This window comes from Cornus florida, unplaced genomic scaffold (genome assembly GCF_030987335.1).
Source record: "Cornus florida cultivar Cherokee Brave unplaced genomic scaffold, ASM3098733v1 CherokeeBrave_3.0.0_Hap2_Chr05, whole genome shotgun sequence".
Lineage (NCBI taxonomy): Eukaryota > Viridiplantae > Streptophyta > Magnoliopsida > Cornales > Cornaceae > Cornus > Cornus florida.
The window spans coordinates 110,062,568-110,085,355 of record NW_026775575.1 but is presented as its reverse complement, the minus strand read 5'-3'; the positions used below and the strand labels follow the sequence as shown (position 1 = coordinate 110,085,355).

Sequence of the window (22,788 nt, the reverse complement as noted above, 5' to 3'; positions counted from 1 at the left end):
TGATGCTCGCGGACTATTCTGATTGAATTTGCTACTGAATCGTTTTTGTTCTTACTTTTACCTCCTCTAAATAAAGTTGACCACCGAATGTAATACTAAATAATTTATGAAAAAGTGAGGAATTTAAATCCCAAATTAATTAATTCTCATATTTTGCTTAAGGTACGTTCTTAGTCATATTTTGGGAGCGAAAACCCACATTCATGATTTTCGGCAACCATACTTGTAACTAGCTACTCATTGTAATATATATATTTTTTAAATTCCCATGTCTTAAATTAAATATCACTTTTACTTTTAAAAATGTTTCAAAATAAAGTTTCTTTTTAAAAGTTAATGTGGGAATAGTTGAACTGGCTTAAACTACCCAACTATGTAGATCTTTAATTTTTTCGAAAATTTAGAAAAGGAATGTGAATTATGTACAAAGTTAATCATAAAGAGGAACATTTATTTTAGGAAGTGAGAGTTTCTTTTTAATTTCTTCACTCCATTTTGCTGAAATTTAATGCAGATAAAGGGTATTTTCGTCATCCGATTTTGGAATATTATATTTTCCCCTTCAAAACACACACAAATCCAAACGTTGCTAACGGCGTGAAACTGGACGCCTAACATGGACGGCGTCACACGAATCCGCTCATTCACATTCAACCTTCTTCAACAAACGCCGTGATCTCTGACCGCTGTATCTCATATCCGCGTAAAAGCGGGTCCCAGACCTAGTTGTCTTGTTAGCAACTATTTCTTACAAGTAGCTTCACATATATCGATATATATGTATAAATCTAAAAGCTCCTCAGTTGCAGAACCTTCATGGTATTTTCTGCTATTACAGTATATAAAAGTCTTTACAAAGATACTGATTTTAGTATGTGATTTCATAGTCTTTCTTTGTGGGTCCACCCTTTTCGTCCCTGTAAATGACAGCCTAATTAACAGCCTGGAAAGAGCTGTTGGAGTTGCACTAAAAAGCTCCGGTTTGTTGATGGGTTCTTTAATTTCATGGTGGCATTGATGTAATCTACTCTCCACTGGGTTTCTCTCTCTCTTTCAATCCCATTTCACCCTACAGCATATGTCAGGCTTGTTTTACTCTCTGCGTGAGGTAAGAGAACTAAAAATTCTTTCATCTTTTCTATGTTTTTTATGTCATAAAGCTTCAAACTGCACTCTATCTTTAAGCAAAAGCTCTTGTCATTTGAAGGTTTTATTCCTTTGATGTTTTCGATATTTCTGTTCTTTTTGTGTAAATAGAAGCCATCTCTTGTGTTGAACAGTATTTAGATAGATCTGGGGGTTCTCAATGTATAGCTTGGGGCATGAGTTTTTGGGGAACTGGGTTTGCAACATTTGAAAATTTGAGGGCTTGTTTGTGGTAAATTTGGGACCTGGCTGACTTGGGTTTTGCAAATCTTGGAGTATTGGAGACTAAATAGGTTTCTTTTTTGGGGATTGATTACTTGATTGGTTCAGTTTATGGTGTCCTCTGTTTGGAATTTGAGTTAGTGGGTTGTTGGGCAGTTTATGTTCTCTAGGTATTTGAGGAATTGGGTAGCTAACAGATGGTAAAGATGAAACTAGTGAAGTGGGTACCTTTAATTCTAGCTGTTGTTCTGCTTGGGTTTATAGGTCATGGATCACATGCCTCATTCACTCCTGTTGATAACTACTTGATTGCTTGTGGATCTTCTAAAAATGTCACCTTCCTAGGTCATACTTTTGTCCCTGATTTAGTACAATCTTCAATCTCCTTGAAAAGTCAAGGAAATTCCATTGTTGCCACCTCCAATTCTAGTGCCCCTTTTGCAGTGTACCAATCTGCTCGGGTTTTTCCGGGTACAGCATCATACAAATTTGGTATCGAGCAAGAAGGTCGGCATTGGGTCCGCCTCTACTTTTACCCTCTTCCAGACTCTGGCCACAACTTGACATCTGCCTCAATGACTGTAATCACAGAAAATTTTGTGCTCTTGAACAACTTCTCTTTCAAGAACTACAATGGTTCTTATATGTTTAAGGAGTATGCAATCAATGTGACTTCAGACTCCTTGACTGTTACCTTCATTCCTTCGAACAATTCAGTTGCGTTTATTAACGCGATTGAAGTTGTCTCCGTCCCTGATGAGTTAATACCTGACCAGGCTCTTGCTTTATCCCCCTCCGGCCCTTTTAGTGGTCTTTCAGAATTTGCCCTTGAAACTGTTTACCGGTTAAATATGGGTGGTCCATTGCTCACTGCTGAAAATGACACCCTTGGAAGAACTTGGGAGAATGATGAGAAGTACCTTCACGTGAATAGCTCTGCTGTAAGTGTTTCGGTTAGCCCTGCAACTATACAATACCGAGCTGCTGCCACACCTCAAATTGGACCAAATTGGGTTTATGCAACTGCTCAAACCATGGGAAATTCAAATGTAGCCAACTCGAACTTCAATATAACTTGGGTCTTCCCTGTTGATCCAAATTTCACTTATTTTGTCCGGTATCATTTCTGCGATATCATGAGTGTGTCTATGAACACTCTCGTGTTCAATCTATACATAAATTCTGATCTTGCTTTTGGAAGCCTAGATCTGTCAACCTTAACTGGTTACTTGGCTGCGCCTTACTACAAAGACTTTGTTTCCAACTCCTCGGCTGATACAGATACTTTGACCATTAGTGTTGGTCCAGATACAAGGGCTGACTTCATAAATGCACTTCTGAACGGCCTGGAGATCATGAAGATTAACAATGAAGCTAGAAGCTTGGATGGGATTTCACCTGTAGAGACTCTCCTTGTATCGCAGCCATCGAAAAAGAACAAGATGGGTATCATAATTGGCTCCGTTGTAGGAGCTTCTGCTGCATTGGTGTTTATCAGTTTGTGCTATTGCTTCTTGGTAGCCCGCAGGTCAAAGACTCCTCAACAGGGGAGTACTTGGCTTCCCCTTCCCTTATATGGAAACTCCCAGACAATGACAAAGATGTCCACAACTTCTCAAAAGAGTGGGACAGCAAGTTGCATCTCCTTAGCTTCATCAAATCTTGGCCGGCTCTTCATGTTCCAAGAAATAATGGATGCCACCAACAAATTTGATGAGAGCTTGCTTCTTGGAGTTGGTGGTTTTGGTAGGGTATACAAGGGAACACTGGAAGATGGGACCAAAGTAGCTGTCAAAAGAGGCAATCCAAGATCTGAACAAGGTCTGGCAGAATTCCGAACAGAGATTGAAATGTTATCCAAGCTCCGCCACCGACATCTTGTCTCTCTCATTGGCTACTGTGATGAACGGTCAGAAATGATTCTGGTTTATGAATACATGGCGAATGGACCCCTCAGGAGCCATCTTTATGGAACAGATCTTCCACCTCTCTCATGGAAACAGCGGCTTGAGATTTGCATTGGGGCTGCTAGGGGGCTTCATTATCTCCACACAGGAGCAGCTCAAAGTATAATTCATCGGGATGTGAAGACTACAAACATACTCTTGGATGAGAACTTTGTGGCCAAAGTTGCTGATTTTGGCCTCTCTAAAGCAGGTCCAGCAATAGATCAGACTCATGTGAGTACTGCTGTTAAAGGTAGCTTTGGATATCTCGATCCTGAATACTTCAGAAGGCAACAGCTCACAGAGAAATCAGACGTGTATTCGTTTGGAGTTGTCTTAATGGAAGTTCTCTGCACAAGACCAGCTTTAAACCCTGTTCTTCCTAGAGAGCAAGTCAATATTGCAGAATGGGCTATGAGTTGGCAAAAGAAGGGCATGTTGGATCAGATCATGGACTCTAATCTGGCGGGAAAGGTGAATCCAACTTCTCTGAAGAAGTTTGGGGAGACAGCAGAGAAGTGCCTGGCTGAACACGGGGTTGATAGGCCTTCAATGGGGGATGTTTTGTGGAATCTAGAATATGCTCTCCAGCTTGAGGAGACCTCATCAGCTCTCACGGAACCTGAAGATAACAGCACAAACCATATCCCTGGTATTCCATTGACTCCACTTGAGCCATTTGACAACAGTTTAAGTATGATCGATGGGGTGAACTCCGGCACAGATGCTGATGCAGAAGATGCCGCAACAAGTGCTGTTTTCTCTCAACTTGTAAATCCTCGTGGAAGATGAGAAGAATCAACTCCCACTTTGCGATCTTGCCCACTGGATGCTCCCACTAAACATTTGATTGTCTTGGCTTGAGGGAGTAGGTGAAGTTTATTTCTTCTTCTTTCCCCCAACCCTCTCTATTTGCCTCATTTTTTTTTTTTTTTTGGTTTTTGGTGATAAAAAGTATTTTGGTATATGTTATAGTTCATTGGTAGGGGCTAAGAAGTCCATCAAAACTTGTTCTTAAATTACCACGAGGTTGTATTTTTCTTTCAATTCGAGTTGATATGGGTTTTGGCTACCGTTGTTATCGTTCAATTTACCAGATATGGATATGGATTGCAATTGTATTGTAAAGGGTCATTCAGAAAATGAAAGGCATAACTTTTATCATCTCTTTGGCTGAAACTCTCTTGCAATATTGGTATTGTCTTGCACATCATTTTCGTTTAAAACCTCCTATATGTTGTCTTCTACTTGCAAAATCTATAGAACCTGAATGGTAGGAGTATTTACTTCCCATATTTCAAATACTTAAAACTCTTCCCAGGAAGGAAACACAAAGTAACAGAAAATTTGAGGTAACTTGAGCGAAAAATCAAGGAAATGCCAGGAAAGTAGCCAGAAGACCATATGCATAGTGCTGAAAATGACTATAAAACTATGAATGCCCATACTGGATGTTTATTAAGCCAAGTTACAAATGAACTAAACATAAATTTCAATCATCCATGAGTTGGAGATCTAACTAAGGAGCTGCATTTTGGATGCAATCAACGCATGTGCGGCAGTTGCAATCTGTGAATCGGCACATGGTGCAACCAAAGCAGACACATGAGGTACAACCTTCGCATCTTGGAGATATCAGACAACCCCTACTAGCTTTTCTACAGTTCCGCTCTTCAGCACTGCTGCAATTTATCCTACCAAAAATGAAGGATCAAGAAAGGAAGTGTTGATTGAACCATGTATGCAGTAATGAAGGGAACTAATAAACTTACTGATCATATGGCACGTCAGAGCATTTCCACTTTTTATTGGCCAAAGCATCATGGTAAATCCTGCATTTTTCTTTGGTCTGCAGAGGGAATCGACGCTCTTTATGGCATACAGAACAACGAATAAACTCATCACGATGAACAATTTGGTGGCGTCTGCGAGACCCTTCAACCTCTACTACTAGTGCTGTTGTTTCTTCTCTGTAGTATTTCAACAGACAAGTCCTCCACAACCGAATCTTTTTCCCTTCATTATTGTTGATCCAAATTCGGTTCTTCCACTCCTTGAAATCTTTTCTCCCAGAATGTTTTACAAACTCAGCAGGAGATATTTTATTCCCTGATCATCAAACTCTTCAGTCTATACTCTATACCATCAAGAAACTTTAAAAGAATGTGTTCAAATTTTAAGTGTTAATTACCCTCCTTTTTTTTTTCTTTTGTGTGTGTGTGTGTCTGTGTGTGTGTGTGTGTGTTGGGGTGATGAGTGAACTCATCTCCACTTAAATTTTTATCAATCGGTGACACTTAAGTACCAATGAATTTTCATTGAACAAGCACTTAAATCTATTCATAATTAAGTACCAATGAATTGAGTAATCAAATAACAAGGAGTGTGTCAATACCCGAATTTTCATTCAGATCGCAGCGGTTGCACTGACAGAATATCTCAAGTCTTCCCTCGGCATAAATCCTAAGCTTCCCAGCTGTGTCGCCAAAACGACGGAGGGTACATCCACATCCAACGTCAATATAATCTGCTTCTCTCTCCAGTACGATAATGTGCTTTAACTCTTCATCAGTAAATATGGTTGTAACAACTTCTCCTAGTGACTCTGCAATGAAGAAAGAAAATAGTAACAACAAAAAAAATATTGCAGATTGGTTACAAGAAAAAAAAATGAAAATGACGGTAAGTGAAACTTTTGAATTTGGTTCAAATATGAACTGGGGTTCATTAAAAAATGACCATTTGGATACCTTAATTTAGCCTCAAATGACATTAGCAGTAAAGATTCATCCACAAATAAAAGGGTTTGTGTATGATCCTCATTGTATTTCTCATTGTATTTTGGCAAAAGTGTAAGGAAAGCTCCTAAAGTTATATCAACTGAGCAGAATACTCCTATGTGGTATAAAAGTGAGCAACTTAGTCCTTGTAGTTTCAAAAGCTAACAACTTATCCTCTTGCATTTCACCTCCAACCATTTTTCACTCATTGTGTATTTATCACACTACCCCATATAACTAAATTTTTTTAATAAAATAAAAGACGAAAAATCTTAAATGTCCTTTATAATAAACTGGGATATTACATGGCCCTAAATTGATTTAAATGTTGTAACTCCTTGTGTGGGCTTCTACTTGGTTTATGTGAACTTGGGCCGAATGAGTTTCTTACTTCTTCTATTTTTTTTTTTTTTTTAGAATTGGAGAACACGCGTTCATTAACTTTTTCCTCATCCGTATATTTATTTATTTATTTTATAACGCTTCCTCATTTGTATTCATGGTCTGGTTCAAGTGAACAGATGAAAAATTATTCAGAACACAAAACTAACTAACAACTTATTGAAATTTCAAGTAAATGAAATCCTTGAAAGCTATTTTAAGGTGAGGAATGAGGAAGGCTTTGAAGCCAAAAAGGAATTTACAATCTCACATTTCAAATCATATGTAAAAGAGACTTTGACTACGTACCTTTCATAATTGTATTATATCCTCAGTTATATTGTATTACATTACAAATCGTTTGATATAGTCTAGTTCCCAAAACTCTTCTAATAACTAAAAAAGACAAAAGTGAAAGAAATACGCATGAACATATATATATACATGGTCCAACAATAATTTTTATATATTACAACTTATTATAATCAAATACATACATACATATATATATATATATATATATATATATATATATGTTTAAGTGAACTTATCTTGGAAGAAGAGCATAGAGAGCACATGCAAATGGAAAGGAGATAGTAAAAATAGGTTTGATTGTACCAAAGGAATGCTAAAGCCTTCTTCTAGGAAGATAGGGTATAACGGTTATATTCGAGGGTACTTCCAGAATTAATAAAAAAAGTATCAATAATGTACCTCACAATATAGAAAGAAAGTGGTTGGAGGTAAAATGTAAGGGGTTGAATTGTTTATGTGCTCACTTGGTGAAACTTAAGGATATATATATATATATTGCACTTTTGCCTTGTTTTTAAACACTAAATTAATCATCCAACTATTATCACTAGAAAATAAAGTGAAAATGCTAATATTAAGCACATTTCAAAATTTATTCTAAAATTTATTTAATTTTTTCATAAGCTAAAATCATAAAAGAGTTATGTGAGCTTCAAACCTCCAAAACATAGATTAAAATATTTAAAAATTAAAAGAGCATAGATCATATAAATAAAACAATGCAAATCTTCCTTACTAAATCCTTATTAAAGTAAACTCATAAAGTCAATAAATTTAAAATAAGCATGAGCCATATTTTATTATGAACATCAAAACTAGAAATGAAATAATATTAACAATGTTACCTTGGATAATTTTGATGCAAAGAAGTCGAATATTGTGTGACTAAATTTTTACTACAACCACTTACTCAAACAAACAATAAATACATGAAATTAAGTCGAGATATATCTATTATCTCTTTTATAAATAAGTTTTCATAGAATAAATTTCTTACAATATATATGTCCAGAGTCACGTCATTTAAAAGGCTAATCAAAATTTATCTTTTAACCTCAACAATTTCTTTTAGTTCTTTGCAAAACAACAATGGCCCTGCATTACTTTGAAGGTTGCTAAAGATTCATATATAAAAAAATAAAAAAATAAAAAAAAGAAACCAAAAGTCATCCGTTATAGCAAGTGATGTAAAAAATAATAATAATAATCTACAAATAAAATACATTTTTTTTCTAAGCAAGAAATATAAAAAGTATGTCACCGTCCATTGCTAAAAATGTGAATTTAGATAATTAAAAATCTAACAATTTAAAGTCCATAGACATAGATCGTATTAATAAAGTACCACAAATCTTATCACTTACTAAATCCAAATAAAATAGATTTAGAATGTTGAACTAATTTAAATTTATTATGTCATAGCATACATTTGGTAATTTGCAAAATTTGCCTGCATTGTAAAACACGCATGCCTTTGAAGATCTTTATTTTTTGTTGCATCAAAACTAACAATGAATTGGATTTTTTAAAAAAAAATTGTACCTTGAGCCATTCTCACTCTCTAGATACGATCGCCTAGGGATTAAGATTTCAAAACTTGAACTCGAGAATTGAAGAATTGAACAATTCTTTAAAATGGAGTTCAAATAATATTTTTTAAGCAGTTTTTTAAATTTCTTCGCAATTAATTAAAATATAATCGAATTAATTGAGATTCTCATTGTGAAACTGGAATTTTAAATAAAATAAATAAATTATTATTTTAGGCTGCAATGCAAGGTAAGGTGACGCACTGCCTGACTAACACAAGTGTTTAATGCAGTTATGAATGTCCTTAATAATTATTACTTATTATTCCTTATCCATTAGAAAAAATTAATTTACAAGTAAGGTTGTAAGGATCATTATGATGTGTTTTTTCAAATTCAAAATTAGGTTTTCACTACATATATAAGTTGCACGTATGTTGCACGCGAATTCAATTTCAAAGCAAATTAGGGGTGCAACTTGGGTTCGGTAACCTGAACCCAATCGAGCCCAACCCAAATTTTCACGAACTTGGACAATCATTTTTACAATTGAAGTTGGGCTTGGATTAAAAAATCTCAATCCAAATTTAATTAGGGTTTGGTATGGGTTGAAGTGCTAGTAACCCGATCCAACCCGAACATGAATTCTAATAGTATTTTCATATACATTTTTACATTTAAATACATTATATATAATATTTAAACTATGATTACTTTTTTCTTTTAACTTTTTTTTTTTTTTTTGTTAAATATTAACTTATTATATGTTAACATTTAGGAGAATTAAATTTTTAAAAAATTGTGTGTAATTTGTTAAAAATTTACAAAAAGTCTTTAAATTTCTTCTTATTTAAGAGTAATTTAATCTAAAACTAATTCAAGATTATATTAAATTTTCGGTATAAAAATTAGCCATATGAGTAACCCGAAATAACCCGAAGTTTTAACTTGGAATCTAAGCCCGAATTGTAAGCCTAATTTAAAAGTAGAATGATGGGTTGGGCTTGGGTTGAGTAGTTCAGGTTGAGGATAATGTTATGATTAAGCTTATGTTTAGCATTTCATATGGTGAGTTGGACTCAAGTTATACCTCAAACTCGCTCGAATTGCAGCCCTAATGCAAATGGAGGTGAACTACATACATGGCAAACTCATTTAATAATTATATAGGGTAAAGTGCAATAAACCTCCCTGAACTTTACTCTCTCTCCCAAGAAAACCCCCTGAACTTTTTTTTTAACAAAAAACCCCCTAAACTATCTCAAATTTTGTAAAAAAAACACAGATTACACTGTTCCGTTAGCTTTTGGTTGAAAAATAATCACTTGCCTTGTACTGTAAATTTAAAATGTCAATCCTAGCCTTATAGAATCTACATACATATATATATATACTTTCCAGTTACGCGCGCGCACACACATATATATAATTTTTTCACCTTTCATGGAGATCGAGAACGGAACAACCATGGCACCACCACCAAAACCCATAACGTCGCCACACAAACCCATCTTCAATCGTTCACAAACCCTAACATACGTTCTTTAAAGTAATTTTCTACAGTGAGAAAATGAAAGGGTCAGATTTTCTGTTTCACAAACCAAATCAAAGCTTTTGTTGAATTTGTGTTGTCGAGGTGAAGAAAAGTGTTGACTACGACACCTCTGGTATGTTGTCGAGGCTTGATCTTTGGTATTGCTTGAGGCTCGATCTGTGTTTCATTTTTCGTTTTCCTTATGATCAATTCAGTTTGAGTCAATTTCGTACCAAGTGACTGGTCTGGTTGTTGTTTGGCGCTAAATTGTGTGCTTGCTGTAAAGTTTTGTTTGGGCCAAAAATGATGAAGTGGTAGGTGAAGTCGGTGATTGGTGTTGTGTTGTCACAATATTATTGGTTGTTGAGATTAAACTTGACAAGTCAGCAAGAACAATTGTCAAACTACCATTTTTACAAAAGGACAATTTCATAATCTCACATCTCCGGTTAGCTCAACTACTGGTAAAATTGATTTTTGTCCTTAAATTATAATTTTTAAATAGTTCAGGGGGCATTACTTAGTTCAGGGGGGTTTTGTGTTTTTTGCTGAAAGTTCAGGGGGGTTTATTGCCCTTTACCCTATTATATATTACAAAAATACTTGCATATTCAAATTCATAACGAGGCTTGCATTGCACATATATGAGTTGCACGATAATTTAATTTTGATGCAATAGGTGACAAAAAAATTATTACTTACTATAGTTTTTTAACACATAATGTAATAAATTGAATATAAAAGAAAATATTCTTACATGTCTTTGGAACAACTGGTATAGCCATCGTACCGGTTGGCTATACACAAAATTTTGCCTTGTTGATGTGGCTGGCTACAATATTTGACTATTCCATGTGTATGGTATAATAATAACAATTATGAGATCCAACACTCTAGAAGAGAGAGAAAGAAATAAAAGAGATAGAATGAAAAATAAAATAAAATAAGACCCACACTTTTGTTGTTGCCATCGCAATAACACTAGCCATAGGTATTAACCTGCAAACTTTTTGGGTAGGGCCCGCCTAATTGCCAGCCCCACACCAATGTAAATCCTAGCTAAATTGTTAGTATGGCTGGCTTAAAACCAGTCATACTGAATGACCTTAAATTTTTTTTACTATTTGTTGTATCAGAATCTGGGCGGAGCTAACATAGGCCCGGGGGGCAGGCTGGGTGAGATACCCCTCGAATCCGAGACACGGGTTGATCAGGCCCAGGCCCAAACCCGAGGGAATATCAAACAATTAATATTTTATAATGAACACGGAATACAAAATAAATTAAGAAATGAAATTAAAGTTGGAAGGAACTAAAAATATAATCCGCAAAATATTATAATTATTAAAATCCATCAAACCCAAACTCCAAAACTCCATCAGTTTACAACTTGGGAATCCATCTCTAGTGGACCCCTATTAAACATCCAAACGGAAGATAGAACAACTGTAATAAACGTCCAGAAATAAAACTATAGAGAGAGCCCTACATCGTCGGAAGAGTGAATAGAAACCTCTGCTCAGCACGAACACGTCTAAGCCTGGAACTGTCGTGTACCTGAAAAAATAGAAGTGGGTCAGGCCCACGCGCAAGTTCTATACTACTACAATCCAAACAGAGGCCCGATACGCATGTACATCCTAAACAATTCAACAATAGCTGATAGTCCGTAAATATATATATATAGTCACACTAAAGGACTCTCACTGGACTACAGGCCGGTCTCAACCTGAATAGAGGTAACATGCTAAAACGCACACGAAGTGGGCATATGTACCTATACCTAAACAGGGTACACCTCCAACCATCGTAGCCAGCTACATATCCCGATGCATATACGCTCCCTAGCCATCTGTCCTGAGGCTCAAGCTCATACCGAGGCACCATAACAGTACATATATAAAATCCATCCAAAATCCCTGGTATTGCCGCTCAACAAGTAGTTGCCATGATAATACAAATCCACGGGACTTAACTTTTAGTTAATCCCATCCTTATTCCAAGTAGGTGGGTAATGGTATTGCTTTAAAAACCAAACCCATCCTTAGTATGCCATCGTCCCATACCGGTGCCTACTTTCCAATCCTCCAGTAGTCAATAATACCAATAAATCAAGTATATATCAACTAAATTCCAACATCCAACATTCAATGTTAGCAGTGATAAAATAAGTATTGATAAACAGGGTCACAACAACAACATATACATGCCCAATTTAAGTTGTTCCCTTTAGTATGATATAAAGACAGAATTAATTAAAACTTCCATTTAACACCTTACAAATGACATACAGATATGTAGGGTATGTATCACAAAATCCTAACCTCCACAGTTGATACTAACTGTGATAATGTAAGCATCAAAACAGTATTCACAGTATGTATGTAGACATGCTCAAATCATAGTGTTCCACAAAACCGATCTAGTGTTAAACTCAAATCCTCCTAGTATTTAAGTTCCAACAGTTGCTATTACAGAAGTTAAGATAGCTATCATCTAGACCCATCCTTCCAATGATTTATACTAGCAGTGGTAAGGAAAAACGTGAACCACAGAACCACAATGCATCCACAAACATGCTTAGTCTAGGTTGAACAAGCATACAACACTACTGTAACTACCAGTTTCATAGCAAAACAAGAATCATTTTAGTTTGGTTTAATCTTCATTAATCCTGGAATCATTTACGAGTGCAAAGAGTATGAAGCCTAAGGGAAAGAGTAAGGATAGAATCTTGCCTCAGAAACTTTTGTTCAAAGTTTCAACGTCGTCTTCTTAAAAAATCCCGGCGAGTTCCAAAACCCGGTTACTGTTCACGGGGACGAAACACTATTCCTGAACTCAAAATCTAATCTCCACCGTTCAGATTGTGCGTCACTGAGTCATGAACCTTTCCTCCAAAATTCAGCTCGATCGGACCACGGACGAAGCGGGATCGGATGTTTGATGAAATCTGGGCAGAATGGAAAAAAACCTGTGCGACCCAGTTACTGTTCACGAGTACGAATCACTGTTCCCGAGGTCAAACTCTGATCTCCACCGTTCAGATTGTGCGTCACTGAGTCGTGAACCTCTTCTCCAAAATTCAACTCGATCGGACCACGGACGAAGCGGGATCGGAGCTTTGATCAAACCTTGGCAGAATGTGAAAAACTGCGTTTTTCCTTCTCCACTTCCACAAAACGTGTGCTTTGTTTAAAAAAAACCCTACACAGACGTCTACCTTATACTTATAGAGTTTTCCTAAACCCTAGGTTCATTTAAGTCCAACTCACAATCCTAACCGGCCCATCCAATTAACGTAGAAACTTACGACGGCTATAATATAAAACCCTAATGTATACTGTAATTAAAACCCCAGTTAGATGTATTTACCTAATTACCCTATTCACCATTAAATACTTAACAAATAATCTAATTGAACAAAATAATAATTAGTAAACCCAATTAAACCAAATAAGACACACATAAAATAAGACACACATAGAATAATTAAACCAATTACACTTAAACCATTAATGCCAATTAAATAATTAAAACACTTAACAAGTAATTCCAATCAAATAACTAAACATAAATATCATTTAAATAAATTAAATCACCACAAAAGAAAACAATTAAGCACCTAATAAAAAAATAATGACACATAATCAAATAAAATGCACTTAAATAATAAATTAAATACCATTAAATACCAGGAATATCCTTTTTAAAATTAGGGGTATCACATTCTTCCCCCCTAACAAAAGGAATTCCGTCCTCGGAATTCACTCTTACCTTCTTCCAATATTTCAGGAAACCGTGAACGAATGACATCCTCTCGTTCCCAAGTGGGCTCAGACTCATTGTGATGACTCCACTGAACACGAACCAAAGGAATAACCTTATTACGAAGAATCTGATCTCGTCGGTCGACAATACGACACGGTGGCTCTAAATAAGTTGCATCCGGCTGCAACGCAATCTCCCCAACATCGATATGCTGATACCGATCCTTATCTCGAAGAAATTTCCGCAACATGGAAACATGAAACACATTGTGGACGCGATCCAAAGTATCCGGAAGTGCCAACCGATAAGCAACAGCTCCAATGCGATCCGTAATCATGAATGGACCAACAAATCGCGGTGATAACTTCCCTTTCTTCCCAAAGCGCATAACACCCTTCATAGGAGACACTTTGAGTAGAACATGATCCCCAACCTGAAACTCCAAAGCCCGAGTACAACGATCAGCATAGCTTTTCTGCCTACTTTGGGCAGTACACATGCGATCTCGAATAAGAGCAATCTTTTCAGAGGTATCCTTGATGAACTCAGGACCTAAGAATCGATTCTCTCCAACCTCCATCCAACAAACAGGTGACCGACATGGTCGACCATACAATGCCTCAAATGGTGCCATACCAATAGTCTTCTGGAAACTATTATTATAAGTAGACTCCACAAGTGGCAAATATTCCTCCCAGTGGCCCTTGAAATCCAGAACACACGACCGAAGCATATCTTCCATAATCTGATTCACCCTCTTAGTCTGTCCGTCAGTCTGAGGATGATAAGCAGTACTAAGGTGTAACTCCGTACCTAAAGCCTGCTGAAAACTCTTCCAAAATCCAGATACAAAGCTCGAATTCCTGTCCGATATAATAGACAATGGAATGCCATGTAGCTTCACAATCTCTGAAATGTAAAGCCTCGCCAACTGCTCCGAAGTGTAGTCAGTGCAATTAGGCAAGAAATGAGCTGACTTGGTCAACCTATCCACAATGACCCATATGAAATTATGCCCCTTGAAAGAATTTGGCAACCCTTCCACAAAATCCATAGATATGCTCTCCCATTTCCACTCCGAAATTGGTAGTGGCTGTAGAGCTCCTGGCGGCTTCTGATGATCAATCTTAGCCATCTGACAAGTACTACATTGAGAAACAAAAAGAGCAATGTCCTTCTTCATACCTGCCCACCAAAACTGCCGCTTCATATCTTGATACATCTTATCGCCTCCTGGATGAACAGAGAACTCAGAGTGATGAGTCTCAGTCATCACATCCTTCCTCAAATTATTAGCAGAAGGTATCACTAACCGTCCCTTGTACCTTAAACCTCCATCAGCCCCAACATAGTAGAATGAAACCTCTCCGGAAGCTATCTCTGCGACCTTGTCGACACACTACTGATCGGTGAGTTGTGCTTGTAAAACCTTGCGAATGATGGAAGGTATAACCACCATGCAAGCCATAAAAGCATCCGATAACTCATCCACACTCTTTAAAGCATTCCACTCAGTAGTGAATAGAGCAGAAAGACTACCAACAGGTCGGCGACTGAGTGCATCCGCCACTACATTCGCTTTCCCTGGATGGTACTGTATAGAAAAATGATAGTCTGTTACAAACTCCAACCACCTACGCTGTCTCATATTTAGCTTCCGCTGAGTGAACAAGTACTGCAGACTCTTGTGATCACTGAATAATCTGAAGGACTCACCCAACAGATAATGCCTCCAAATACGCAAGGCAAAGACCACTGCTGCCAACTCCAAATCATGTGTTGGATAATTAAGCTCATGAGGCTTAAGTTTCCGAGATCCATAAGAAATCGGTCGCTCCTCCTGCATCAATACACATCCAAGACCCTGCAACGAAGCATCCGTGTAAACAAGATACTCTATCCCGCTCTGCGGAGTAGTCAGAACCGGTGCAAAAGTCAGCTTCCTTTTCAGCTCATCAAAAGCTCGCTGACAGTGTTCATCCCACACGAACTGTACACCCTTCTTGGTCAGATGAGTGAGTGGTCCTGCTATCTTGGAGAACCCCTGGATGAATCTCCTGTAATATCCTGCCAGACCGAGAAAACTTCGAATCTCAGTAGGTGATGTAGGTTGTCCCCACTCAACCACCGCTGAAACCTTGGCCGGATCCACTGCTATCCCCTTTTCTAACACCACGTGACCCAGAAATTTCACCTCTGGCTGCCAAAATTCACACTTCTCGAACTTGGCATATAACTGGTGCTCATGAAGCGTCTGCAAGATTATGCGAAGATGTCTAGCATGATCGTCTTCCGACCGAGAATAGATCAAGATGTCATCAATAAAGACAATAACAAACTGATCCAAATAAGCCCGGAAGACTCTATTCATTAAGTCCATGAATACTGCAGGTACATTAGTCGTCCCAAACGGCATAACTCGAAACTCATAAGAACCATATCGCGTGAGAAATGCTGTCTTAGGAACATCCTGCTCCCTGACCCTCAGCTGATGATACCCAGAACGCAGATCAATCTTAGAGAAATATGTGGCTCCCCTTAACTGATCAAACAAGTCATCAATCCTGGGCAAAGGATACTTGTTACGAATCATAACCTTGTTCAACTCCCTGTAATCTATACACAGACGAAGCGAACCATCCTTCTTCTTTACAAACAGAACTGGTGCTCCCCAAGGTGATGTACTCCTATGAATAAAACCCTGGCTGAGTAACTGCTGAATCTGATCCCTCAGCTCTCTCATCTCTACCGGTGCCATCCTATAGGGTGCCCTAGCAATAGGTGTAGTGCCTGGAGCTAAGTCTATCACAAAATCGATCTTGCGACTAGGTGGCAACCCTGGAATCTCCTGAAATACATCCGGAAAATCCTGTACAATCGGTATGTTATCCAATGACACAGTAATCCCCTCCTCATTTTCCTCCTCCACATGGAACAAATAGGTGCTACCGCCCCCTTTAGAACGTGGCATAGCTACTACATACATATCCTGACCAGGTATGGTAAAAATAATAGATCTATCAAAACAAACAACTTAGGCATGGTAGTGAGACAACCAATCCATCCCAAGTATCATATCATAAGTGTGCATGTCCAGGACCAATAGATTGGCTAGAAATCTGAGTCTGCCAATATCTAGTGTCACAGGCCCATCACTCTCGTGTATAATAGCTGTATCACCCAATGGTGTAGAAATACCATGAGGTCTAGTGTATACCCTCGTCCTCATCCCAGACAAAGTAACAAAAGTCCTAGCTACAAATGAGTGTGTAGCACCCGTATCAAATAAAACACGTCCATACAAACTATGAATAAGAAACTTACCCTCAATAGTCTGAGGTGCCTGAACATCCTGTGGCATGGGGTTATACACCCTGCCATAGTGCAACTGCTGTGGTGTCTGTCCCTGAGTCTGCGGCGGTGTCGGTAAAGCCAGATGTGTCTGTCCCTGAATCCGTGGAACCTGTGGAGCTGGTAGAGGCACTGGCGCCCTCTGTCCCTGCTGCACATACTGTCTCTGTCCCTGTCCTTGTCCTGCTTTAGGACACTGCCTGGTGGTATGACCATACTCTCCACAAGTGTAACAACTCCCTGGAAAGTACCAAATGGCCTCCTCTGTCGGTTAGCCTGTGGCTGACCCTGTCCTGCCTGTGGTCCCCCATTCTGTTGCCTCTGAATAGGTGCCCCATTCCGGTGAGCATCTGAACTACCTTTGTGCTTCTTCCAAGGCTGTTGTCCTTGGAACTTGCCTTTGTCATTCTGCCGGTGACCATTGCCATTCCCCTTTTCAGCTGACTGATTAGTAGAGTCTTTATCTCCTCGCTTCTCACTACGAGCCTGTCTGATGTCCACAGTCAACTGATACTATTGTAGAGCGGCGTCTACCACCTGAGCATAGGTAGTATAGGTTGGACTACCTGTAATAGCTCTCTTGATAGACCACATCAGTCCCTTGACAAAACTGTTGCGCTTCTTCTCCTTTGTATCCACCTCCTCCGGTGCAAAGAGAGACAAGCGTGTGAACTGCTGCTCATACTCCGCCACTATCATGTTTCCTTGCTGCAGACTTAGAAACTCGGTCTTCATAGCTGCCCTGACTACATAGGTAAAATATTTCTCATCAAAGCGAGCACTGAACTCATCATAAGACAATGTCATCCTCTCCTCTGAGGTGGTAACTGACTCCTACCACTGTAGTGCATCCCCAACTAGCTTGAAAGTAGCAAGCATCTGCTTCTGAACCTCCGTGCACTGAACCAAACAAAGATGACGCTCAATGTCCTGTTTCCACTGGTGAGCTGCTCTCGCATCGGTTGAGCCTGAGAACACAGGTGGACTCCCCTTTGTGAAAGAGCTCATAGCTTTTCCCCAAGAATCCGTCTGAACCACTGGTGCTGGTACAGGTGCCGGCTGTACCTGAGGCTGATTCCGAAGTGCAGCTGTTACCCCAGCCTCTATAGCCCTAGCAACGAGGTCATGGAGGTGAGGAGGAATCTCTAGATCTCTGACCTGGTCCAGAGTCTGTTGAACATTCTCCTGTTCCTCCTGAAACTGATCCATGTATCTTGAAACCCAAACCTTTGCTGCTCTTCCTCCATTTGCTGACGCCGTAGGAGATATTGTTGCCTACGTGCCGTTCTCCTTTCCTTCCTAGTTCTTTGCATGTTCCGTCCATTTCTAGCGTTAACCATCTGTTAACACGAAAAGACAGAAGTCAGTACCCTTTCTATACGAACCATAAGGAATACAATGAATCCTAACTTAAGCTCTATTCAAGAGAAAACGCTACGCGGAAGACTTAATACGAAAACATCCTAGAGACACTTGAACCTGGAGTGCTCTGATACCAACTGTGATACCCCTCGGATCCGAGACACGGGTTGATCAGGCCCAGGCCCAAACCCGAGGGAATATCAAACAATTAATATTTTATAATGAACACGAAATACAAAATAAATTAAGAAATGAAATTAAAGCTGGAAGGAACTAAAAATAGAATCCGCAAAATATTATAATTATTAAAATCCATCAAACCCAAACTCCAAAACTCCATCAGTTTACAACTTGGGAATCCATCTCTAGTGGACCCCTATTAAACATCCAAACGGAAGATAGAACAACTGTAATAAACGTCCAGAAATAAAACTATAGAGAGAGCCCTACATCGTCGGAAGAGTGAATAGAGACCTCTGCTCAGCACGAACACGTCTAAGCCTAGAACTGTCGTGTACCTGAAAAAATAGAAGTGGGTCAGGCCCACGCGCAAGTTCTATACTACTACAATCCAAACAGAGGCCCGATACGCATGTACATCCTAAACAATTCAACAATAGCTGATAGTCCGTAAATATATATATATAGTCACACTAAAGGACTCTCACTGGACTACAGGCCGGTCTCAACCTGAATAGAGGTAACATGCTAAAACGCACACGAAGTGGGCATATGTACCTATACCTAAACAGGGTACACCTCCAACCATCGTAGCCAGCTACACATCCCGATGCATATACGCTCCCTAGCCATCGGTCCTGAGGCTCAAGCTCATACCGAGGCACCATAACAGTACATATATAAAATCCATCCAAAATCCCTGGTATTGCCGCTCAACAAGTAGTTGCCATGACAATACAAATCCACAGGACTTAACTTTTAGTTAATCCCATCCTTATTCCAAGTAGGTGGGTAATGGTATTGCTTTAAAAACCAAACCCATCCTTAGTATGCCACCGTCCCATACCGGTGCCTACTTTCCAATCCTCCAGTAGTCAATAATACCAATAAATCAAGTATATATCAACTAAATTCCAACATCCAACATTCAATGTTAGCAGTGATAAAATAAGTATTGATAAACAGGGTCACAACAACAACATATACATGCCCAATTTAAGTTGTTCCCTTTAGTATGATATAAAGACAGAATTAATTAAAACTTCCATTTAACACCTTACAAATGACATACAGATATGTAGGGTATGTATCACAAAATCCTAACCTCCACAGTTGATACTAACTGTGATAATGTAAGCATCAAAACAGTATTCACAGTATGTATGTAGACATGCTCAAATCATAGTGTTCCACAAAACCGATCTAGTGTTAAACTCAAATCCTCCTAGTATTTAAGTTCCAACAGTTGCTATTACAGAAGTTAAGATAGCTATCATCTAGACCCATCCTTCCAATGATTTATACTAGCAGTGGTAAGGAAAAACGTGAACCACAGAACCACAATGCATCCACAAACATGCTTAGTCTAGGTTGAACAAGCATACAACACTACTGTAACTACCAGTTTCATAGCAAAACAAGAATCATTTTAGTTTGGTTTAATCTTCATTAATCCTGGAATCATTTACGAGTGCAAAGAGTATGAAGCCTAAGGGAAAGAGTAAGGATAGAATCTTGCCTCAGAAACTTTTGTTCAAAGTTTCAACGTCGTCTTCTTAAAAAATCCCGGCGAGTTCCAAAACCCGGTTACTGTTCACGGGGACGAAACACTATTCCTGAACTCAAAATCTAATCTTCACCGTTCAGATTGTGCGTCACTGAGTCATGAACCTTTCCTCCAAAATTCAGCTCGATCGGACCACGGACGAAGCGGGATCGGATGTTTGATGAAATCTGGGCAGAATGAAAAAAAACCTGTGCGACCCAGTTACTGTTCATGAGTACGAATCACTATTCCTGAGGTCAAACTCTGATCTCCACCGTTCAGATTGTGCGTCACTGAGTCGTGAACCTCTCCTCCAAAATTCAGCTCGATCGGACCACGGGCGAAGCGAGATCGGAGCTTTGATCAAACCTTGGCAGAATGTGAAAAACTGCGTTTTTCCTTCTCCACTTCCACAAAACGTGTGCTTTGTTTAAAAAAAAACCTACACAGACGTCTACCTTATACTTATAGAGTTTTCCTAAACCCTAGGTTCATTTAAGTCCAACTCACAATCCTAACTGGCCCATCCAATTAACGTAGAAACCTACGACGGCTATAGTATAAAACCCTAATGTATACTGTAATTAAAACCCCAGTTAGATATATTTACCTAATTACCCTATTCACCATTAAATACTTAACAAATAATCTAATTGAACAAAATAATAATTAGTAAACCCAATTAAACCAAATAAGACACACATAAAATAAGACACACATAGAATAATTAAACCAATTACACTTAAACCATTAATGCCAATTAAATAATTAAAACTCTAACAAGTAATTCCAATCAAATAACTAAACATAAATATCATTTAAATAAATTAAATCACCACAAAAGAAAACAATTAAGCACCTAATAAAAAAATAATGACACATAATCAAATAAAATGCACTTAAATAATAAATTAAATACCATTAAATATCAGGAATATCCTTTTTAAAATTAGGAGTATTACACTGGGCCACTATTTTTTTTATAAATATGGGCATATTACTTATAAAATATTATGTTGTGCCCCCCCTGAAATTATTTTTTTAGGGTAAAATACAACACACCTGAGGTTTGCCAAAAGGATATACAAATGCAACTTACCTGTTTTTGGGACAATGACACCCTTTAAAGATTAAAAAGTGAATAAAGACACCCCATGTAGCCAACTGGCATGAAAAATTGACCACGTTACTCTTTGACCATTTAGTTTACCTTTTTAACTTTACAAGTTAGTAAATTGGACGAAACTACCCATTATGAACAATTTATGAGTACAATCATAATGCTAGGAATATAGACTACATATATATGTGTGTGTGTGTGTGTGTGTGTATATATATATATATATATATATATATATATATATATATGCATTCCTGAAACAAATGAAGAATTATACATCCTTGTAATCATTTTCTACTTTACAAGTTAATTAATTTACTCAATATACCTCTGATGAACAATTTATGCATCACTGTACTCCTACCATATTACAGGGATGCATAAATTATTCGAGGGTTAACTTTAAAAATGTATATTTCTATGACGATATTAAACTTTTGCACACTTGATATGTGATATAATGGTAACATGACATCATATGACTTTAAGTTGCCTAATTTGTTGACATTGCATCAAAGAGTATGCCATCATAGTGATTTGGACCATAAGACATGGATTGTGTGATTAGTATGATTTATGCGTGCTTGTGAAGTGCAACTTAGGCATATAATGATATATAGATTATTTTGTGGACTTGGTTGTTGATTTTGGGAGATACTAGTGGGTTGTTACTTTGAGAAAGCAAGGGTTCGACGCTCGCAGGTGAAATATGAGTTTTCTCACTTTATATTAGCCAATCGGTTGGTTTCCGGCAGACTAGTAATTCGAGAACGACTATTTTTATTTAGGCGCATAACATGACTATGTGACCAGGAGTGTGGATGTGTACCGAGTTATCCCATTAATTGATTTCAACTTTCATTTTTAAGTTGACATTTATGTACATTACACTGTATTGTTTATGCTTGTCTTGATGAATGGGTTAAATTCTAGACTAGGATGATCTTATTTAGATTTCCCTTGAGACTAGACGTTAGGAAGTATATTCTTGTATGGCCATGCCATGTTTGTAGAATTTTGAGAGATATTGTTTATATTCATGAGACATTCCTAAAGAATAATTTGTTGCTCACCCCATTGATTCTTATATTTTTTAGGATAGGGCACTGCCTAAGAGGAGGTTCCTTATCCCTAGCCTGATTGGGATCTTGACAACGTTTTGAGTTACTTTACGATAATTGTGATATGTATTGTATAGCTTACTTTTTGACTTATATTTTGACTCATGGTATATTTTAGATATTATAATTGATGACATGTTTGTAATATTTTTTTGGAGGAGGACAATGATTTAGGAACTCACCCATTTATTTTTTGGAGTTCTTATTGAATTTCCTCTCTTACCTCTACTCATGTAATCCCATAATATTATTTCTCATTTTATGGATTGTAACGAGGCTACGGTGGCCATGACTTCTATTTAGACATATACATCCTTATTATCCCATAGTTTTGGGAATGAAAGTTATGGACTTGTGTAGTGAGTTTGAACCATTATTACCTGATGTATGTAAACGAGTTCACTTAAATAGTCTAATGTAATTGATTAATTAAATATTTAAACATATTATTATTATTTTTATTAGTATTTTATTTTTCATGAAA

At 37.8% G+C, this 22,788-nt stretch overlaps 2 protein-coding genes across 2 annotated transcripts; one reads left to right on the top strand and one right to left on the bottom strand.

Annotated features, from left to right (window-relative positions):
- The first annotated feature begins 787 nt into the window (after positions 1–787).
- On the top strand, positions 788–4,478 carry LOC132308524 (receptor-like protein kinase THESEUS 1). The gene has a single exon (XM_059806626.1). The coding sequence runs from the start codon at positions 1,566–1,568 to the stop codon at positions 4,104–4,106; it is 2,541 nt and encodes an 846-aa protein (XP_059662609.1). The 5' UTR covers positions 788–1,565; the 3' UTR covers positions 4,107–4,478.
- A 604-nt stretch (positions 4,479–5,082) lies between these two features.
- On the bottom strand, positions 5,083–9,830 carry LOC132309954 (protein ULTRAPETALA 1-like). Its single transcript, XM_059808203.1, has 3 exons — positions 9,758–9,830; positions 5,710–5,919; positions 5,083–5,423 (listed from the first exon to the last, which is right to left on the bottom strand). Exons 1-3 carry the CDS (start codon positions 9,828–9,830, stop codon positions 5,083–5,085), a joined length of 624 nt encoding a protein of 207 aa, XP_059664186.1.
- Between the last annotated feature and the right edge of the window lie 12,958 nt (positions 9,831–22,788).